The sequence below is a fragment of the Coloeus monedula genome (assembly GCF_965178545.1).
Source record: "Coloeus monedula genome assembly, chromosome: 1".
Classification (NCBI taxonomy): domain Eukaryota; kingdom Metazoa; phylum Chordata; class Aves; order Passeriformes; family Corvidae; genus Coloeus; species Coloeus monedula.
In genome coordinates this window covers 62,396,556-62,414,310 of record NC_138781.1, presented here as the reverse complement: position 1 = coordinate 62,414,310, position 17,755 = coordinate 62,396,556, and the positions used below count along the sequence as shown (strand labels likewise).

Below are 17,755 nucleotides of genomic sequence, written 5' to 3'. Positions count from 1 at the left end.
ATTAAAAGGAAGTGAAGACTGTTGAGGATTATACCTAGTGCAGGTAGTGGGGCATGCAATTTACAGCTTGTGCCATGGGTGTGGGGAAAAAGAGAGCCCCAGGCAACAAGAAATGACCCGGTGCAGACCATTTGCATAAAAATGGGCATGGGGACCTGGGCCATAGTCCAGTGAGGGGAGGAGGGTCAGAGTGGCTGGTCACCCAGAGACTCTTGCAGAAGCCAGTGAAGGATGAGAACCTCAGAATAAATATCAGCGTTGAAGTGGATGGACTGTAAGGGTATAAAAGCCCACAGATTTCTTTCTTGGGATACTCCCTTGGAGGCACCCAGCTTCAGCTGTCATAATGTTGAGCACCATGGGAGCCAGATGTGCTATGGGAAACCTTGGGGACAAGCTGGTGAGGGAAATAGTTTCTGATTGATTGTGATGTATGTAGTGAATCAAGTGGGGTGCTGTCAATTCACAGGAGCTGTCCTCTGCAAAGGGGCTTCAGTCCCAACAATGAAAGTCTTGGATGGTTGGAGTGTGAGTGGCTCCTGGATGGTCAGGCAGAAAAGTTTCCTAAACAGTTGTCTAAAGAACAGAAACAACCATAGCATTACAGGGCCTTGAATAATAAAATTGTATTGATGTTGCATTTATTTCTGCTGTTGTTGTGTAGTCATTACTTGGCTTTGGACTACCTGGTGTGAAAAGTTTTATTTCTAGCTGTTGTAGCACAGGGCTCGGCACAGAATCTCAAGGCTACCTGTAACTCTGGATAAACATAGTTCTTGCACATTAGGTAGCTGCTGACATTTAACAGGAAAGAAGAGTATGGAGTTTTCCTGATTACCTGGGAAACATCCTTGCGGTCTGAAAATAATTATGGAATGGAGAAAGCAAATGAGGATTATTGCTGATCTTCTGTCTTTGTACCATTTAGACCATGTGAAAATAAGATATTTAAGACAATCAGCAAAAAAATGCTGCTGGCTCCTGTCCATAGCAGCAGATATTGCTGCTTCTGACAGGATAGTTTTTTGTGTTTTATTCTCATGAGGCATGGGATAACAGGTCTTCTGGTTGGTTTTGTCTTGTGTATTTAGTGTGTGTTGCCTCAAAAAGTAATCCTTAATCCATGTATTAGGTCCACTGGATAAATGATCTGAAAGCTGGGAAAATACTAGAAAATTTTACCTGTATAGTCCCTAATTAAAATCACTTGCTAATTTCAGAGATACCCATTTCTCAGATTTTTAAAAAAAATCTGCGTATTGCTACAAAGTCCTTGGAGAAAGACGACTAGCAGAGTTGGTTTGTATTCCTATTTTGGAACATGGTAAGATTAATATGTGCTGCACCTCTGTTGTGGGAAGTCTGAAATAATAATCAGAATTTCATTACTGAGCTGTTCTTATTTGAGTCTGCTAGCTCAGTCATGTATCATTCTATGATACTTGAAAATTAGACTATGACAGAGGTGTATGGTCAGTATGGTAGTACTGCTGGGATTTTCAGAAGTGCCTGATTTATTCAGAAACTCTTTAGAAATATTTGAAAATGTGAAACAGACTCTTTACAAAATTTAAGTTACGTAATTCTTGTGAGGCAGGGAGGACATCTGACTGAAGGATGCTACTCGTGCTTTGTCAGTGGAACTAGGCTTACATATAAGGATGGATTCTCAGAGTGACATGCGAGAGCCACTTGATGGCACTTGTAAATAAATGTAAAAAAAAAATCCATAGAAATGTTTTGGCATTTGAATATCTACTGTGAGAAGCTGAAGGTTTGACAGAAAAGAATTGTATTTTCGGGTACTAATCCTGCAGTGATCTCTTTTATCTATAGTTTAACCACTATTAACTATAGTCTAAAGAATGTCAATGATAAGTATTGTATTTATTTGGTACTTTGTTTTTTAGCCAGTTCTTTGGCTAAAGAGCCACACCAACACATGCTAAGCTACAACCTAAATGTGATACGGAGAGGATGTTTTTTATTGAGGTGTGAAAGCTTCATGTTCTGTAATAAAATATTTTTATGGGAAGCATTACTGTTTTGCATTTGGAATGACCTGAATGTTTGTGCTTCTTTCCACTTCAAACTTTTTTTCAGGTTTTCAGGCTTATTCCCAAACTGTGGTCATGCAAAGGTAGAATGATAGAGGACCACCTTTTTTTTTTCAGAATTCTGACACACTGGGCAATAAGCCTATGAATTTATTTTCCTTGTCACTCTTGATTTTTCAGGGTCTAAATCACAAAACTGCTTGTGGAGCACCATTATCGGTGGGCTGACTGGCAACCTCAAGGAAAGGCGAAAGCTGGCCATTATCAATGACCCTAGACCTCCTGAAGAAATTTTAGCAGATGAACTACCACCAGTGGACAGTCCTGAGGCACTGGTGAAAACATCTTTCAGGTCTGACCGATATGGGTTTACTTAGTTTATCTTTGAGAGGATGTCTTTTTAAGATTAAATCTGCAGTGTGGGTTTGGTGGCAGAAATTGATACTGAAAGATTCTGTAATGCTGCATATATTTGTACTGAAAAAGAATGTAAAAAGAAATCCATAAGTAATATTGACTGCATTTGCCTTTAATTTCTCACTCCTCATTACCCTCCCTAGAAGATTATTTACTAGGCAGAAAGTCTGTAGCTGGTCAAAATAATCACCAAAACCAGCTCATTATATGAAGATGTCTTTGAAGGTTGGTATTGTTTCATTTGATGGTTGGTATTGTTTGATTTGAAAGGGATTTAATGATGAATAATTGCACTTTAGGTCAGATGATGTGCTTCATTGATGCAAGGGTGAGTTAGAGCTTTTCCTATTGATGTAATGTCTTGAGAACTGTCTAGCATTAATATATGAAGGGGAAGAACTCTGACCAGGGCCTTGCAAAAAAGTGATTTCTGCTATTGTGGAGTGATATATCTATGTTTTTGAAGTGTGATACATATATGTGTGTGTGTGTATATATATATATATATCTCTGTGTTTCCTACTCTTTTATTTAATGCTGTCTATGTACAGTTGCCATATGTTTCTTGGAAATGTTTTCTGAAAATGTTTCTCTCAAAGTGAGGTAAAATAGAGAACCCATAGGGCATACAATGGATTTTTGACTGAGATGTGAAAATTGGTGCGCCCAGAAAAAGCAAAGAGAGTGACAGAATTGATTTTTCAAAATGTTTTTGAGAATATTTTTTGGTTGTTGAAAAACTGTGATCTACTTTTCTTTTGTATTAAACGTACCTATTTTTTAAAAAAATATTCCTTGATTTGGATAAATTTCTATGACTATAGTGATTTTGATTATACCTGGTCTGTGAAACTTACTTCACTCTTCATATAATTATTATTTTGAAGTCCTTGATTGAGTCATTATATTAGGTAGCAATTTCAGATATTTGTTCATACGGCTTGATGTTTAAAAACGTAATACCATAAATTGAGTTTATGCCAGTCTATATAAATAACCCTGTAATTTCATAGTGGATTTTCATTCTTTAATATTCACATTTAAATGATTCAGGACAAGGGGTTCAGAACCTGGATCCTCCATTTATGATGGCATATGGTATTTAATGACTTTAAAAACTTTGTATCTCTGATACTTAAAATCTATAATTTCAAGAGATGTATTTGTCAGTTTTACTTCTCATAACAAGATCTGGGTAGCAGCATTCCTTACCTTGCCATTGTCAATATAATTTTAAACATTTAATTCAGCAAAATAGTGTCACAGCTTTTCAAATGGTATGGCATAATAAGGACTGAAGAATTGGAAAATGTAATTTAGGAAAACAGTTTTGCTAATACAGTTTAAAAGGCTTTATAAACATCACAGAAGCTTTGTATTATATCAATATAGATATTACTGTATAATGTGGCATTTTGGGGGGCTTTATAGATGGAAATCCAAACAAATTGTTGTTGCAAAATAAATAGTAAATGCCTAGTTTTCTAAAGAAATGAAGCCCTGTGTTTGCTTAATAGCTTTGCAGAGGAGTGGAAGATAAGAGAGTTGTCTTGGTTTGAAAGGTGTCTACCAAGGAAGGCAGGAGCCTCCCTTGGAATGGAAGACATGACACCCTTCTCTCCAAATAATTGTAAGTTTGAAATTAAGGGGCTTTCAGGCAAAGATATGGAAAAAGGAATAACAGTTCTTTACTAATCTATATATCTGTATAACAAGGCAAACAAACAATGGCAGCAACAACAAACGAAACCAGAAACCCAGTACCAGCCTTCTCTCGGCTGTCAGGCCCTTTCCCCTTTTGCTGCAGTCACGGCCGCAGCCGGCAGGGGCGCTGGTGGCTCCCGGCCGGGCAGGGCAGGTGCGATGATTCCCCCGCGGCTGCAGGGGGCGCTGTGGCGCGAGCTCAGCCACCTTCTCCATGCGGTTAATGGCAGGTGTGCCAGTGGAAGAGATTGAAAATGGGCTTCCTTTACAAACCCATGGGGACAGCCAACCCTGGTGTCCCTCCGGATGGCGAAATGGACTGTAGCAGGAACCTCAGAGCAGCAGCTGGAACAGCAGAGGTGGGTACACCTGGGGTAGTAAAAGTAGATGCAGCAGAAACTCTGCAGCTGTAGCAGGAGATTCAAGGGTGTCCCAGCAGGGAGGAGGTGTGGGGTTACAGTGTAGCAAAAAACCTGGAGCAGTGGCAGAGAAGTGGTGGGGTTGGGTTGCAGCAGCTGGGTTCCCGAACACAGCTGGGAGAGGCTCCCTCGGAGGGGGGCTTGGGGTCCCCATTTTTCCCTGAGGCACCCGAGCAGATGCTGAGGGTCCTTTCCAGTGAGATAGGGTGTTAATAAGGTCCCAGTCCAATAGTGGCTCTTACGAGCAGAGCTTCACTCATGGTAGTAAAAGACAGCAGGAGGTGGAACCCCGCAGTAGTAGTGAATTCTTTCCACAGCAACTGCAGCCTGTTACCCTTTGATCCCAAAAGCTAGAGAGAGAGGAGCTGAGCCCAGCCCCTCACCCCCCTGCCAAAATCTTGCAGTATCTCTCCCTTCCCAAGAGAATGCCCCTCAGCTATGAGAGTGCAGCCAACTGCACCCCTCCCCCCACCTTGGCCATGTCTTTTGTCTCTTGGGTATCCATCATTATTGTCTCTTAACAAAAAATGGGACAAAATTCCCTGAGAGAAAGAAAAAAAAAGGAAAAATCCTAACCTCCAGCAAGAGTACATTGTAATTACTGTCTAAATAAAACCAAAAATGCTACAGTGTTTTTATTTGGTTTTATTTGGTTTGTTAGCTTGATATTATGGTGCTAACTGGGGCTTAGGAGGCAGTAGCATCTTTGATATGAAGGGCTGTATGTTTGATTCACTGGGGTCTTACGTGTGTCATGATCTTGACTGTTGTGTCTGAATGCCAGTGACTGTCTAGTAGGCAAGGGCTTTCCTTGTTTCTTATTTACTAGACATTAGGGGAAGATCTTGCTGCCCTAGTGCCTTTTGGGGAAATAAATGTGTTTTACAAGTTGTCCAGTCTAGCATGTCTTAATTAGGAATCTGATGACTGAATCTTGGGGTAGGGATGGGGGTGGTGTTGAGCTTAGATGAACTATTTTCACAGAAAGAAGAACCAAAGCTTGTTTTTGAATATGACTGCAAAAAACTGTGAAATGTAGCAATTCCCTTACTGCATCTGATTCACTGCTGTTAAAGCAGTATATGGCAACACTACTGCTTTCATGCACAGTTAAGGAAATGTCTCTCCAATGTTAAAATGAGTCACATTTTCTTGTGATTTTCTGTGCTTTAAATGACTACATAAAAGCAGCATGAAATCCCAGTTGCCACATCTTGTATTAGATCTTGTTTTCTACTGTGCAGTTATCTTCTGTAGCTTGGAAAATTATGAAGAGGTCAGTATTTGATTCTGTCAACATCCAGATATGAGCTTGAAGCACATTTACACATAAAAGAAGGAATGTGGTTATTTCAGTGCTTTCAGGTATACTTTTCCTGCAGTAAGAATCCATTGTAATCCAGATGTAAAGCAAAAACCAAATTGAATCAGCCCTCTCTTTACATCCCAAATACACATGGTGCATGATCTTTTAATAATTAGAAGTGTTCTGATGGTCTTGATTTTTTTTTTGTATAATTATTTTACTATCTCTTTTCTGAAAGAGATTGTAGTATATACTTGTTTGCCATAATGCACTGAGTTAGCAGTTACAAGTAAATTTTTGTCCTGACTGGTTATACTACTGCAGTGCTTAAAATACAGATTTTAAAATCCCTTCTCACTGGCATTTGGTCTATTTGTCTGTTAAAGACAGCACAGGTCTAAATTTGAATTACATTTGAAAATACAGTGGAATTGTGGTGGTTTATCCCTTTTTGACAAGGGAAAAAATGTAATTTGAGACATAGACGTGATTAGCCTCTTGGTCCACTCTTAATGCAACCAATCTGGCACATCATTTTCTCTGCACAGATTCGCAAGTTCACTGCTACACGAGCTATGATCATTGTATATTTTAACAGCTGTGCAAGGTTGTGAATTGATGCCCAGAAATATTCATATGGACTTCTCAGGGCTGTGTAATCTGGATATTGGCTGGAGGTATCAGCAGTTGCCAACACAGAAGTCTGTAACTCTCCTCCTAAATCTGCTTTTTGATCTGCTAGATCGCTGTAATGTGCAGTATCGATAAGAATTAACAGCGGTTAAAGAGGCTGTATAACAAATTTATAGGCTGCTTTAACTGGTGTGTGCTAGTCCTTGGAAGCACTACCCAAGCGGGCATTTTGATAATGCTGGGCTGGCACCCACCAGGGGGAGCATAGAAACAAAAAACAGTTTTGGGTGCTGTTCTGCAAACGTCATCTATAAGTTTATGCAAGCTCTTTGTGTTAGATGATACAAGAGAAACTGCTGCTTCTGTCACCAGACTACTGCCTGGATGATTCAAAGGTTCACAAGTGGATGGCACTGCTTTAGCTGAAAATTTCACATGCCCAAGATGTTATGATTTCTCCTAGACTTGTTTTGATGTGTAGGAGAGATTCAGTGTTATTTTGTGTCTGGAGACCGGGAATGCTGCATTGAGATACATGACTGTGATGGTGCTTATGGGATATGATGACTCTGCTGGATCTTGTGACAGGAGATACCATGGTACAAGCTGACTGAGATGTCCAGGGCAGAATGAATATGCTGATCTGTAAAAAAAACCCAAACAATATTCAGAGCGGCCTCCCTGTCCTTGGTCCAGGGCCTGCATTGACAGGTAAAATTGGTCTGGAATCTTGGAGCAGTTCAGTTGGCTATGTCTAGCACTTGGGGCCTTGAGGTGGCAATGTTAGTGACAAATCAGGGTAGCAGGCAGCAGGGTGAGGCAAAGACCCTCTGTCTTACACCAGACAAGCCTTATTGGATACCTATGCAGCTGTTCTGTACCAGGAAGTGATGCATGTTGTCTGTTACCAAAGCCGTAAGACCTTGGAGCCAGAAAGGCAGATTCAGCTCCTTCAAGGTCAGACTGTTTTTCAGCTCAAGGCATGCATATGTTCTTAATTTCTTTTGCCTTTCAATATAGTTCCAGTTTTTTACTTGAGGCTTGTAACACCCCTGATTACCTTAACAGTTGCTTTTCCTATGTCAGTTGCAAAGTTTATCTTTCCAGTTTGTTTTGCTTTTCTTATCAGCTTCCGTTCTGCTTTATGGTTTTAAATCTCACTGGCAGCTAATCTTTCCGTATTTCTGATTTGGTTGTGGTTGATGTAAACGCTTGCTTCTGGCCACTTGGTCTACAGCATAGAGGTGATACTTCAGTGCTCCAAATGTGAAGATAATTTAGTCATAACACCATGTGCTGGGAGTCAGCCCATGAGCCTCAAACATGTACCAATGCATGCAGCATGAACAAAAACCAGGGAGCTTGAAGCTACCATGCTGCTAGAAGGCATGACCTCGTTGTCATTACTAAAATTTGATGGGATGAATCCTGTGACTGGAGCATGGCTGCAGGATGTTCAGAAGGGACTGGAGAGGAAGGAGGGGCAAAGGTGTTACCATCTACATCAAGAGATGGATGGAATGTAAAGAACTCTCTCTGAGGAACAGCCATGAGCTGGTCTAAAGTATATGGGTAAAAATAAGAGACTGAGTCAACAAAGGGAACCTTGTGGTTGGTGTCTACCATAGCCCACCTGATCAAGGGAATTCTATTGATGGAGCCTTCTTGCTCCAGCTACAGGAGGCATCGTACTCGCAGCCTCTCATCCTTCTGGGGGACTTCAGCCACTCTGACATATGCTGGAAAAGTAGCACAGGAGATTCTTGGAATGCATAGGGCATAACTTCTTAAGTCAGGTAATAGACAGTCTTACCAGTGGGATTGTGATGCTGTACCTGATGGCCATCAATGCAAGTGAGTTATTGGGGATGTCAAGATTGGAGTCACTCAGCTGCAGTGATTGTGTACTGGTGAAGTTTGCAGTCCTGAGGGATATGGGTCAGGCAAAGAGTTAAGTCTGGAACTTAGGAAAGCAAACTTACAGCTCTTCAAGGAGTTAGTCAATAGGATCGCATGGGAAACTGCCCTCATGGAAAAGGGAGCGGAACAGAGTTGGCAGATATTTTAAGGATGCCTTCCATAGAGCACAAGAGCTCTTGATCATTAGGTGCAAGAGATAGGGCAAGGAAGGCCAGAGACCAGCATGGCTGAGTCAGGACCTGCTGGTCAAACTAAACAGCAAGAAGTATATGCACAGGCAGGGAAAGCAAGGACAGGTATCCTGGGAAGAGTACAGGGATACAGCCCAGTTTTGTAAGGATGAGGTGAGGAAGGCCAAAGGTGAAGGTGGACCTGAACTTGGCCAGGCGAAGAATAAAAAGAAGAGCTTCTACAGGTATGAGAGCCAGAAAAGAAAAGTCAAAGAAGGTAAGCAAGGTTGGCAAACTGGTAACAGTGGACAAAGTGAAGGCTGGGGCACTCAAAAACTTTATTGACTCAGTCTGCAATGGCAATGTCTCTTCCCAGATCTCTTGAGTGGATGAACTATTAGATGGGGACTGGGGGAGGAAAGCATTTCCCACTGTAAGTGAAGATCGCTCAGTTCATGACCACCTGAGGAACCTGATTGTACTTAAGTCCATGGGACCTAGTGAGACACATTGCAAGAGTTGGCTGATGTAGTTGCCAAGCCAACTCTCCATGATATTCAAGAAGTTGTGGTAGTCAGGTGTAGACCCTGCTGACTGGAAAAAGAGATACATTGTATTCATCTTTAAAAAAGGTAGAAAGGAGGATCCTGGGAACTACCAACCTGTCAACCTCACCTCTGAGGTTGGGAAGATCATGGAACAGATCTTCCTAGAAGCCATGCTAAGGCACATGAAAAGGAGGTCAGTTGAGTCAACCAGCACAGTTTCACCAAAGCAAAGTCCTGCCTGGTCTAGAAACCTAGTGACCTTCTATGATGGAATGATTACATCAGTGGGCAAGGGAAGGGATCTAATCTGGATTTAGGGAAAATCTGTTTTATTTAAGGCCTTTGATATGGTTTCCCACAACATTCTCTCTCTAAATTGGAGAGAGATGGATTTGATGGGGGACTGTTCACTGGAGGAGGAATTGGTTGGACAGTCACATCCACAGGAGAGTGATCAACAGCTTGGGGACCCAATATGGACCCCTGATGGAGGCGTCTATATTGGGACCAGTGCTACTTAATGTCTTTATCAAAGACATAGACAAAAGGGTTGAGTGCACCCTCAGCAAATTTGCAGGTGACACCAGATCAAGTGGTTGGTTCATCTAAAGTACCAGAGGCACCTGGACAAACGTGAGAAATGGGCCTATGGGAACCTCATGAGATTCAACAAACTCAATGCGAGGTTCTGCACCTGGCTCAGGGCAACTCCCATACAGGCTGGAGGATGAAGAAATTGAGAGCAGCCTTGCAGAGAAAGATGTGGGGAAGTTCTGGTGGATAAGAGGCGAAACATGAGCCACCAGAAGGTGCTCACAGCCCAGAAAGCTGTGTCCTGGTCTGAATCAAAAGACCATAGCCAAATGGTTGAGGGGGATGATTCCGCTCCCCTACTCCACTCTCATGAGATCCCACCTGGAGTACTGTGTCCAATTCTAGAGTTCTCAAACACAAGAAAGAATTGGCCTGTTGGAGCAGGTCCAGAGGAGGGCCCCAACAATGATCAGAGGGATGGAATACCCCTCCTGTGAGAAAAAGGTGAAAGAACTGGAGCTGTTCAGCCTGGAGAAAAGAAGGCTCCAGAAACACTTCATCATGACCTTACAGTACTTAAAAGGGGCTTAAGAAAGATAGGGACACACTTTTCAATAGGGCCTCTTGCTATAGGACAACGGTAATGGTTTTAAACTGAAGGAGGGTCAACTTAGATTAGCTAGAAGGAAGAAAATTTTTATACTATGCAAATGGTGAAACACTGGAACAGGTTGCCTAGAGAGATAGTAGATGCCCCATTCCTAGAAACATTTAAGGTCAGGTTGGACTGGGTTCTGAGCAACCTGGTTTAGTTGAAGATGTTCCTGGGGCTGGACTAGATGACCTTTAGAAAGTCTCCTCCCACTCACACTATTTTATAATTCTATGGTTTAATGTTATATGGGAATAACAGCTATGAGCCTTACTTCACTTTCTTGTCTGAATCATAAGAGCCTATCCCCAGTCACTTGACAGAAAGGGACCTGCAGGACTCCTGCTTTACCACCTCTCACATTTTGACAATCTCTGAGCATAAAAGCTTGTCTGAGGCTACTTAAACCAATATGTGGGGTCTGAAAATTGGAGAGGGAGGTCATGTTGTGCAGTACAGCTTTGACTATGCAAAGAACAGTCGTTTAAGGCTAATTGATGGACAGAATTGAGCCCACATTCCCTCCTTGCTGGGTCTTAATAAAAACTGCCTGTTTTATTTGGATTAAAAAAACCCAACACACACACAAATAAGAGAAATGAATTTCACTTTTCCTAACTTGTTAAAATAATAAAATCACTGCACAAGGCTGAACATGTGAAGTACACTTTCTTGTTGTATTTTAAACTCATCTACAACAGATCCAGTTCTCATTTATCATTAAAACATTGTTTGTCTCTCCTCCTTTTAATCATGTCTCCCTTTTAGGTTCATGTTACGCCTTGTGAGAACTATGTGCCCATTTTGTTGTAGATTGAGATTTACAAGTCAGAAGGGGAATGATAAGAGGAGAAAGACTGTTCAAAGGCTGCATTTTTTCCTTATCTTTGTGTGTATCTGCATGATGTCCAAAAAGAAGGTGCTTTTTCAGGCAGTTGAAAGAGATATGTATGTATCTTTTTTTTTTTATATCACTGTCTTCTTGTACTTCATAGGATAGATGATAAGGCAAGACAGTGACTTGTGAGTGTCATAACAGAACTGTGCCTCTGAATAGCAGGGAACAAATCCACTTCTGAAATGGAAACAACAGTTTGAGCTGAAGCTCCATGGATAAACAAAGTCCAGAAGGTCGTAGTTTGAGGACTGACCAATGCCTGTCCTTGACCACACTTCTCTGCCTGATGTATGTCAACTGAATCTTGTACCATAATGAACTCTGAGCATTTGTTTTGTAGTTATGCAAGATTACCAGTTCCAATTTTGTCAGCATCAGATCAACTGCAGTTCTTGACATGGATAGACTGTATTGGGGCTTGACACACACAAGAGGGTGGATGATGATCACTTCCAAGACTATGCTAGCTAACCCATGACAATTGTGTAAGCAAGAAATGTTAAAAAGGCACTCAAGGGCAATTCCTGTACAGTTTAATCCACTTTAAAAGGGCTGTCTGATGGCAACAAATTTAAGTAGTATGTTATACTGTGATGTTTTCCTTAAGCATATGGTAAAACATCTTCCAGATCCAATCTAATCAGAAACAGCTTTAGTTTGATTTTGAGACCACAAAACCTGCAAGTAAGTGTTCAGGAATATTTTGAAGGGAAAAAGGTAGCATTCTTGGAAGGGAGGGTAGGTGGCATCAAGTACCCACTGTTTTTACTCTGATGAGGAACTGTGGGCTGTCACAGACTTAAGCCTGCTTTTCTCTCTAGTGTTGTCAAGTGGAAATTTTGCTCCTTTCAGGGCAGTATTGTAAGTTGAAACCTATGAACACACTGCACCAACTCAGCCAGGTGGGAAGCCTGGAAGTATAGCGAGGGACAAAATTTAGCTGCTGCAAGAAGCATTAGAAACTGGCAGTGATGTTTGTCATGAACAGGTCCAGTGACAAACCAGGTATGTTGGGCTCAATTCCAAGAAAATGCAAAACCCACAGCTGAATATTAAGCTGAAGGGGCAGGGGAGTGGGGTGAGGGGGAAGAAGAAAGAAAAAGAAACACAGTTTGGAGGAAAGCACATATTTTTTCCTCTCATGTAAAATACGGGAAGTTCAAGTGTTTTGTTGTTGTCATTACCATTTTGATACAAGTAGTTCATGCTGCTATCGGAGAATTGCAATTAGCACTGCTGACAGTGTCAGCGTAATTCCCATTGTAGGAGGCGGTGCATTCCCATATCTCTGTTGGCTTGCAGAGCCTCAGTCCATACCAAGGAAGGGGGAATGCAACAGTGAGCATGGAGATGGGTGATTTTGAGGCTGAAGAACACACCCACCTCCTCTTTTCATGTACCAGTCTGTAATTACTTTGCTGTGTGTCTACAAAAGCTGCGGACAAGAGGACTCAATGACAGATGAAGATGTTATCACATCAGTTCAGGCATTCATGCAGCAACAGCAAATTATAAATACAATGTTCGTTGTATTCTTGCTTCAGTTGCTATAGACAAGCATCTGAAGTAAGTTAGAGTGGCATCTTTCCATACTGTCATTCTCTGTATTTTTGTTTCCAAAGACTGTTTCCATAGTACTTTAATTTGAAGTATATGTACAGAAATAATGGCATTCTCATGACATTTGAGAAACAGTTGTTTACTCACTTGCCCCTTTTCACTGCAGTAGCAGGCTTACTCACCACATTAGGCTATCAACCATTGCTTTATTTACCACATTAGGCTATAATTTAGAATTTGTAGATAAGTTATATACTTATGGATTTGCAGTTGTCATTCTTCCCATTTTCCCCAGTCCTCCTTTTTAAAAAGCCTTTGGCACAGGATACAGCCCTTCCTATACCTTAAGTGATCCTCTCTGAATCTTTCCCAAATTTTGACATGGATATTGTTCAAGAAAGCAAAGAAATGGTCAATGAACAAACCAGAGAAAGAAAGAAATAAGTCCTGTTAATTTATATTAATGGAAGACATTTATTTTTTTTTAATTCCATATTAAATACCAAAACTTTTCTCATTTCAGTTCTTAAAAATAGTTTTGCTGTAGCCCAAACAACATAAATTTATTGGTCTCAGGCATGAGAGCTGTTCTCTTGGTGGGAGAATTGTGTGAGTGATGGAACACATCCAGCCTCCAGATCACCATCCTGTTATTTGGATGCCAGAATCTGTGATCAGTTGTGAAGCACAAATACGGGCAACTTTCTGCATACATTTTTGTGGCATTTGCAAGGCACCTACTGCTATGTATTATTCTGTTTTGCCACCGACATGAGATTTCTGCAGAGTTGATTCATACATATGTAAAAAGTTATTTTGCATGTTGTTGACTTATTACACTGACTTTCTATGACATTATAAGTCAAAATCAGACTCTTTGCTCAATCTTCAGTAGTCTTGAATTGGATGTAGTTCAAGCTGCAAATGAAGGCTGTGGTCACCAGCCTTCTGGACAATGGAGCCTTTTCTACAGGTGTTTAAATCTGAATGGAAAATGGAAATAATTCTGGCTTTCAGGATTTTTCTTTGTTTTAAGGAAAATTTACAATTCTGAACAAAAATCTGTGTGCAACTGTAACTCAGTTGAAATGTATGAATGATTCCTAGGCAAATAGTAACAAGGGGAAGTTTGACAGAAACAGGCCCAAATTCATGCAAGCATTAGGACCAGTTAGCACAATTTATATTTTATTTCTTCCTTTTTTGTTGTTGTTGTTGTTGTTTTGTTTTACAAATTCCAGGAAACCTTCTTGGCCTTTTTCAAGGTTTTTCAGTCTTTGCAGCAGAAAGTTTTCATTGTCATCCTGAGACCTTTCAAGCATAGGATGCTCAGCTGAGCAATACTAATAGAGGAGTGAAATGTTTTTGGTATCTGTTATTAATAGAAATGTATCAACAAGGTAATTCAGGAGAATTTAATTTTATTTGAGGTTTAGGAAAAAAGATAAAATATATAATATATGCAGGAGGGAAAAATAATCCTTAGATGAATCATTCTGATTTAGTTAAATGGTTCTCATTCCACTTACCAAAATGCATATTAAATGGAGTAAATATTGGACCAAGTAAGTGCAAAGTAATGGACAAAACCTGACATCCACCTGATGTGTCATTTCTACCTCTTAGTGAACAGTAAATGGTCGAGCTGTTTTGCCACATGAGCTGCAATATTTAGCTGCAGAAATGGAGAGATGGCCATAGAGAGATGTGGTAAAGCTATGGTAAGTTCCTGTTTAAACTAAGGTTACCAAATGTCAGTGTGTAATTTGTGATCATTTCAAGAAAGGCTGTTTTTAAATTTATTACAGACAGGAAACAGGTATACCATGAGTGGCAGATTCATGCCTAAAAGCCTCCACTTTCAAGAATATAAATGAAATGTGAGAACAGGTAAACTTAAACTGTATTTTACTCTGTTCACTCTAAGTTAGGAATAAGAAAGTGTATATCAGACTGATAAAAAAGAAGTCAGGTCCTGTTACCTGATTTTTACCGAATGGTAAAATGGACTTAGTATATACTTTGGTTCTTGAGATAATATAGCTCTTTTTTCTCATCTGCATCAAGATGCTGTTGCATTATTTTTAACTTGATGGCCATCCTGTTGCCGAATTGACAGCTTGAGAAAATTTATCCTCTAAACAAATTAGTTTGCCATGAGCAGGACTGAAGTTTGTTTAGGAAACCATCTAAATTGTTGTTCATTGATGATTTTGTTTGGTCTTAGAGATCTTTGTTGTGATGGAGGTCTTGGTTTCAGGACAGTGTGACAATTAGAGCAGCCATAGATTCCCTCCTTGTTTTGAGTTCTTTGCATGTTGATGCAGCTCCTCAAATGTTGTCCAGAGGCAGACATCCACATAATTTGCTAGATGAGCAAAAAGATAACCTTAAACGTGCTTTCTACATTGCTTGTCATCTTCTCATATTTTTGAAAAGGGATTTGAATGTGAGGAAAAGAAAGACAACTAGAAGCAATGAGCATGTGTAAACTTCGTACAGTTTATTTCAATACCATAGTTTTTGAACAGGACAGGATGGTTTGTCAGAGCCAGGGCAGATAAAATGTTCATATAGCAAACTTCCTAATTCTTGTTACTTTCTGTACAAACAAACCAGTAGTTTATAATGCACTAACATAAAGTGATGAGTGCTAAAACCCTGTAGCATAGAGGCAGCAGTATTTTAGAATGACTATATTCGCAAATGGGTATCTGCAAGTGCTGCAAAAGAAAAAACAACACAGAGAAAAGGTAGGATGCAACTGATGCACGGTTATCTCAATATTCTGCAGAGCAGGGTAGACTGTGTCTTCTGTTTCCTGAGAGATTGTTTATTAAGGAGAAAGTATATGAATTTTTTTTGTTATTTTTTCATGTTATTTTTTCTTGGTTTATGCAGCTTTGCATGATCAAAGCAGCGTAATTCCTCTGGGAATGTCCACCCAAGGAGAACTGATGTGGCTGTGCAGAGCCCTGAGGTGTCCTGGGCTGCAAGGCAGCAGGAGCATTTCTTTCCTGCAGCATGATGCAGAGGTTGCATGCTGTAATTTCAGAAACTTAATACCAAATTATAGATCTTTGCAGGTAGCAAATCTGTCCCAAGCAGTATTCTGCTCATTGCCCTTTCAGCTAGTAATGGGGCAAAGGAACAGATCTTCATAACCATACATGCTCAGTGGGTTTTCCTTATGGGCAATAAAAGGATGTACCTTAATGTTTTTAAGGTTTTCTATTTGTGTGTTTTTCCATCCAACCTGAAATTTCAGTCATGCTAAAGCACCTTTTTAACTTCCCCGGGAATGTAAAGGCGTTTACCTGGTCACATATTGCTCACCTTGGGACATAGTGCTTGGTGCAAGAGTGAAAGACCTGTGATGCAAATGAGCATTAGATTGGCAGATTTACAGATGAGTTGGAGTTGACTATAGGACTGGACTGCTCTAAAATTTAGAGCCCATGTTTAAAAATAGAAGTAATGAGTACAGTGTAAAACAATTGGAATTACAAAAATGAAGGATCTCGCCCAACTGGCTGACCAGTGACATTGTGTTACTATCTGGTTTTTAAATTAGAAATTAGTTATTAGAAATGCCTCTGACCAAATTAAGGTGCAAATGAGACCATATGCTACAGTCAATAGTATTGATTTTATTTGATAGTAAATAGGAGAGAGAGAGAAAAAAAGAAAGAAAGAAAAATAGAAAAGAGGTGGGAGGACTGAAAGAGAATGACAGATTAAAGAAAATACCACCACTCCATGGATCCCAGCGATGTTCTATTGATCCTCTCCATCTGGTCTTCTTGGTGGTTAGGGTCCCCCAAAAAGGATAGAATCCAATGGATTAATATATGCCCAGACCAGGTGGGAACGCTCCCACCCTGGGGGGGGTGCAGTTTTACGCAGTCTCTTGCAGCAGACTCTGGATCTGTTGCATCACTTTGCATCACATGCAGTCCTGTAATGCAAGGCCTCAGGAATGAGTCTGGGGAGCACTTCGGGGGGTCTTTGATGGATGATGACACCCCCTCAGCTGCCTATCACATGAATGTACCGTGGATGTGGCCTTTCTAGGGTTGGGAGTTTCACAGCTCAGCTGGTTTTGTATGGGAGAATGGATGTTCACTGCCTCTGACCAGAGGTTACGCCACACACCCGAAACCTCCTTCTCCCCCCTTGTTTTGGGGGAATCTGTGTAAACCTGACCTCTGTGGGCTGTGGTGTCCCGTACCCCAAACCCAGCCAGGGATGATTTTCTGCTGCATTTGGCTTTCTATGGATGCATTCTTTTTTCTCAGCCTTATTCACTTCTCCCTAGACCTGAGATGATTGAACAGTAGTGTCCCCTTTATCTTATCGAGGCGGCCTATCTCACAGTCCAAAGTTCCAGTCAGGCATCTTCAAGGAGGAGTGGGCTTCTTGGTTGTAGCTTTTTATACAGTTTTTGCTATAATGGGTAAAACTTCTTCATAACAATGTTTAAGGAATGAACCATTTCAGTCTCTGACACAGAGGTGTAAGGAAAAAAATAAAACAAGTTGGAAATTAATCTTTTAGCACTTCATTGTGTAGTAGACAAATCACTGATCTACCTGTGCTGATTCACATTTCTTTATTATTCATGTACAGAACCTCACATTCTTCAGAGTGCATGCAAGATGGTCAGCCTTTCATGCTGTATCACAATATAATCTTTGTATTAGTCACATAGAAATAATTTGAAATAACATTCTGGATAGGTGAAAACACCATTGGAATCTAATATTTCTCATGTCATTTTCTCATCTGGAAATAAACTATACAAGGTGAGTTGCAGTGAAGCTTGAGTGAGTAGGTGTTATACTTGTTTTCTCACACTGAGATATGTTTCCTCAGCTATGAAATAAATAACCGATCATTTAAAAGGAAGACATGCATATGCGTTTTATAATCTGAGA

The 17,755-nt window shown here is 40.5% G+C and overlaps 1 protein-coding gene across 1 annotated transcript in view; it reads left to right on the top strand.

Moving 5' to 3' along the window:
• Positions 1–17,755, top strand: part of PDE1C (phosphodiesterase 1C) — a gene marked incomplete at both ends in the record, with an annotated part of 356,527 nt that overhangs the window by 47,306 nt on the left and 291,466 nt on the right. Inside the window, one exon of the mRNA XM_082298542.1 lies at positions 2,238–2,409. Within this exon, the coding sequence (XP_082154668.1) occupies positions 2,238–2,409 (172 nt within the window). The remainder of the gene's footprint in view (positions 1–2,237; positions 2,410–17,755) is intronic.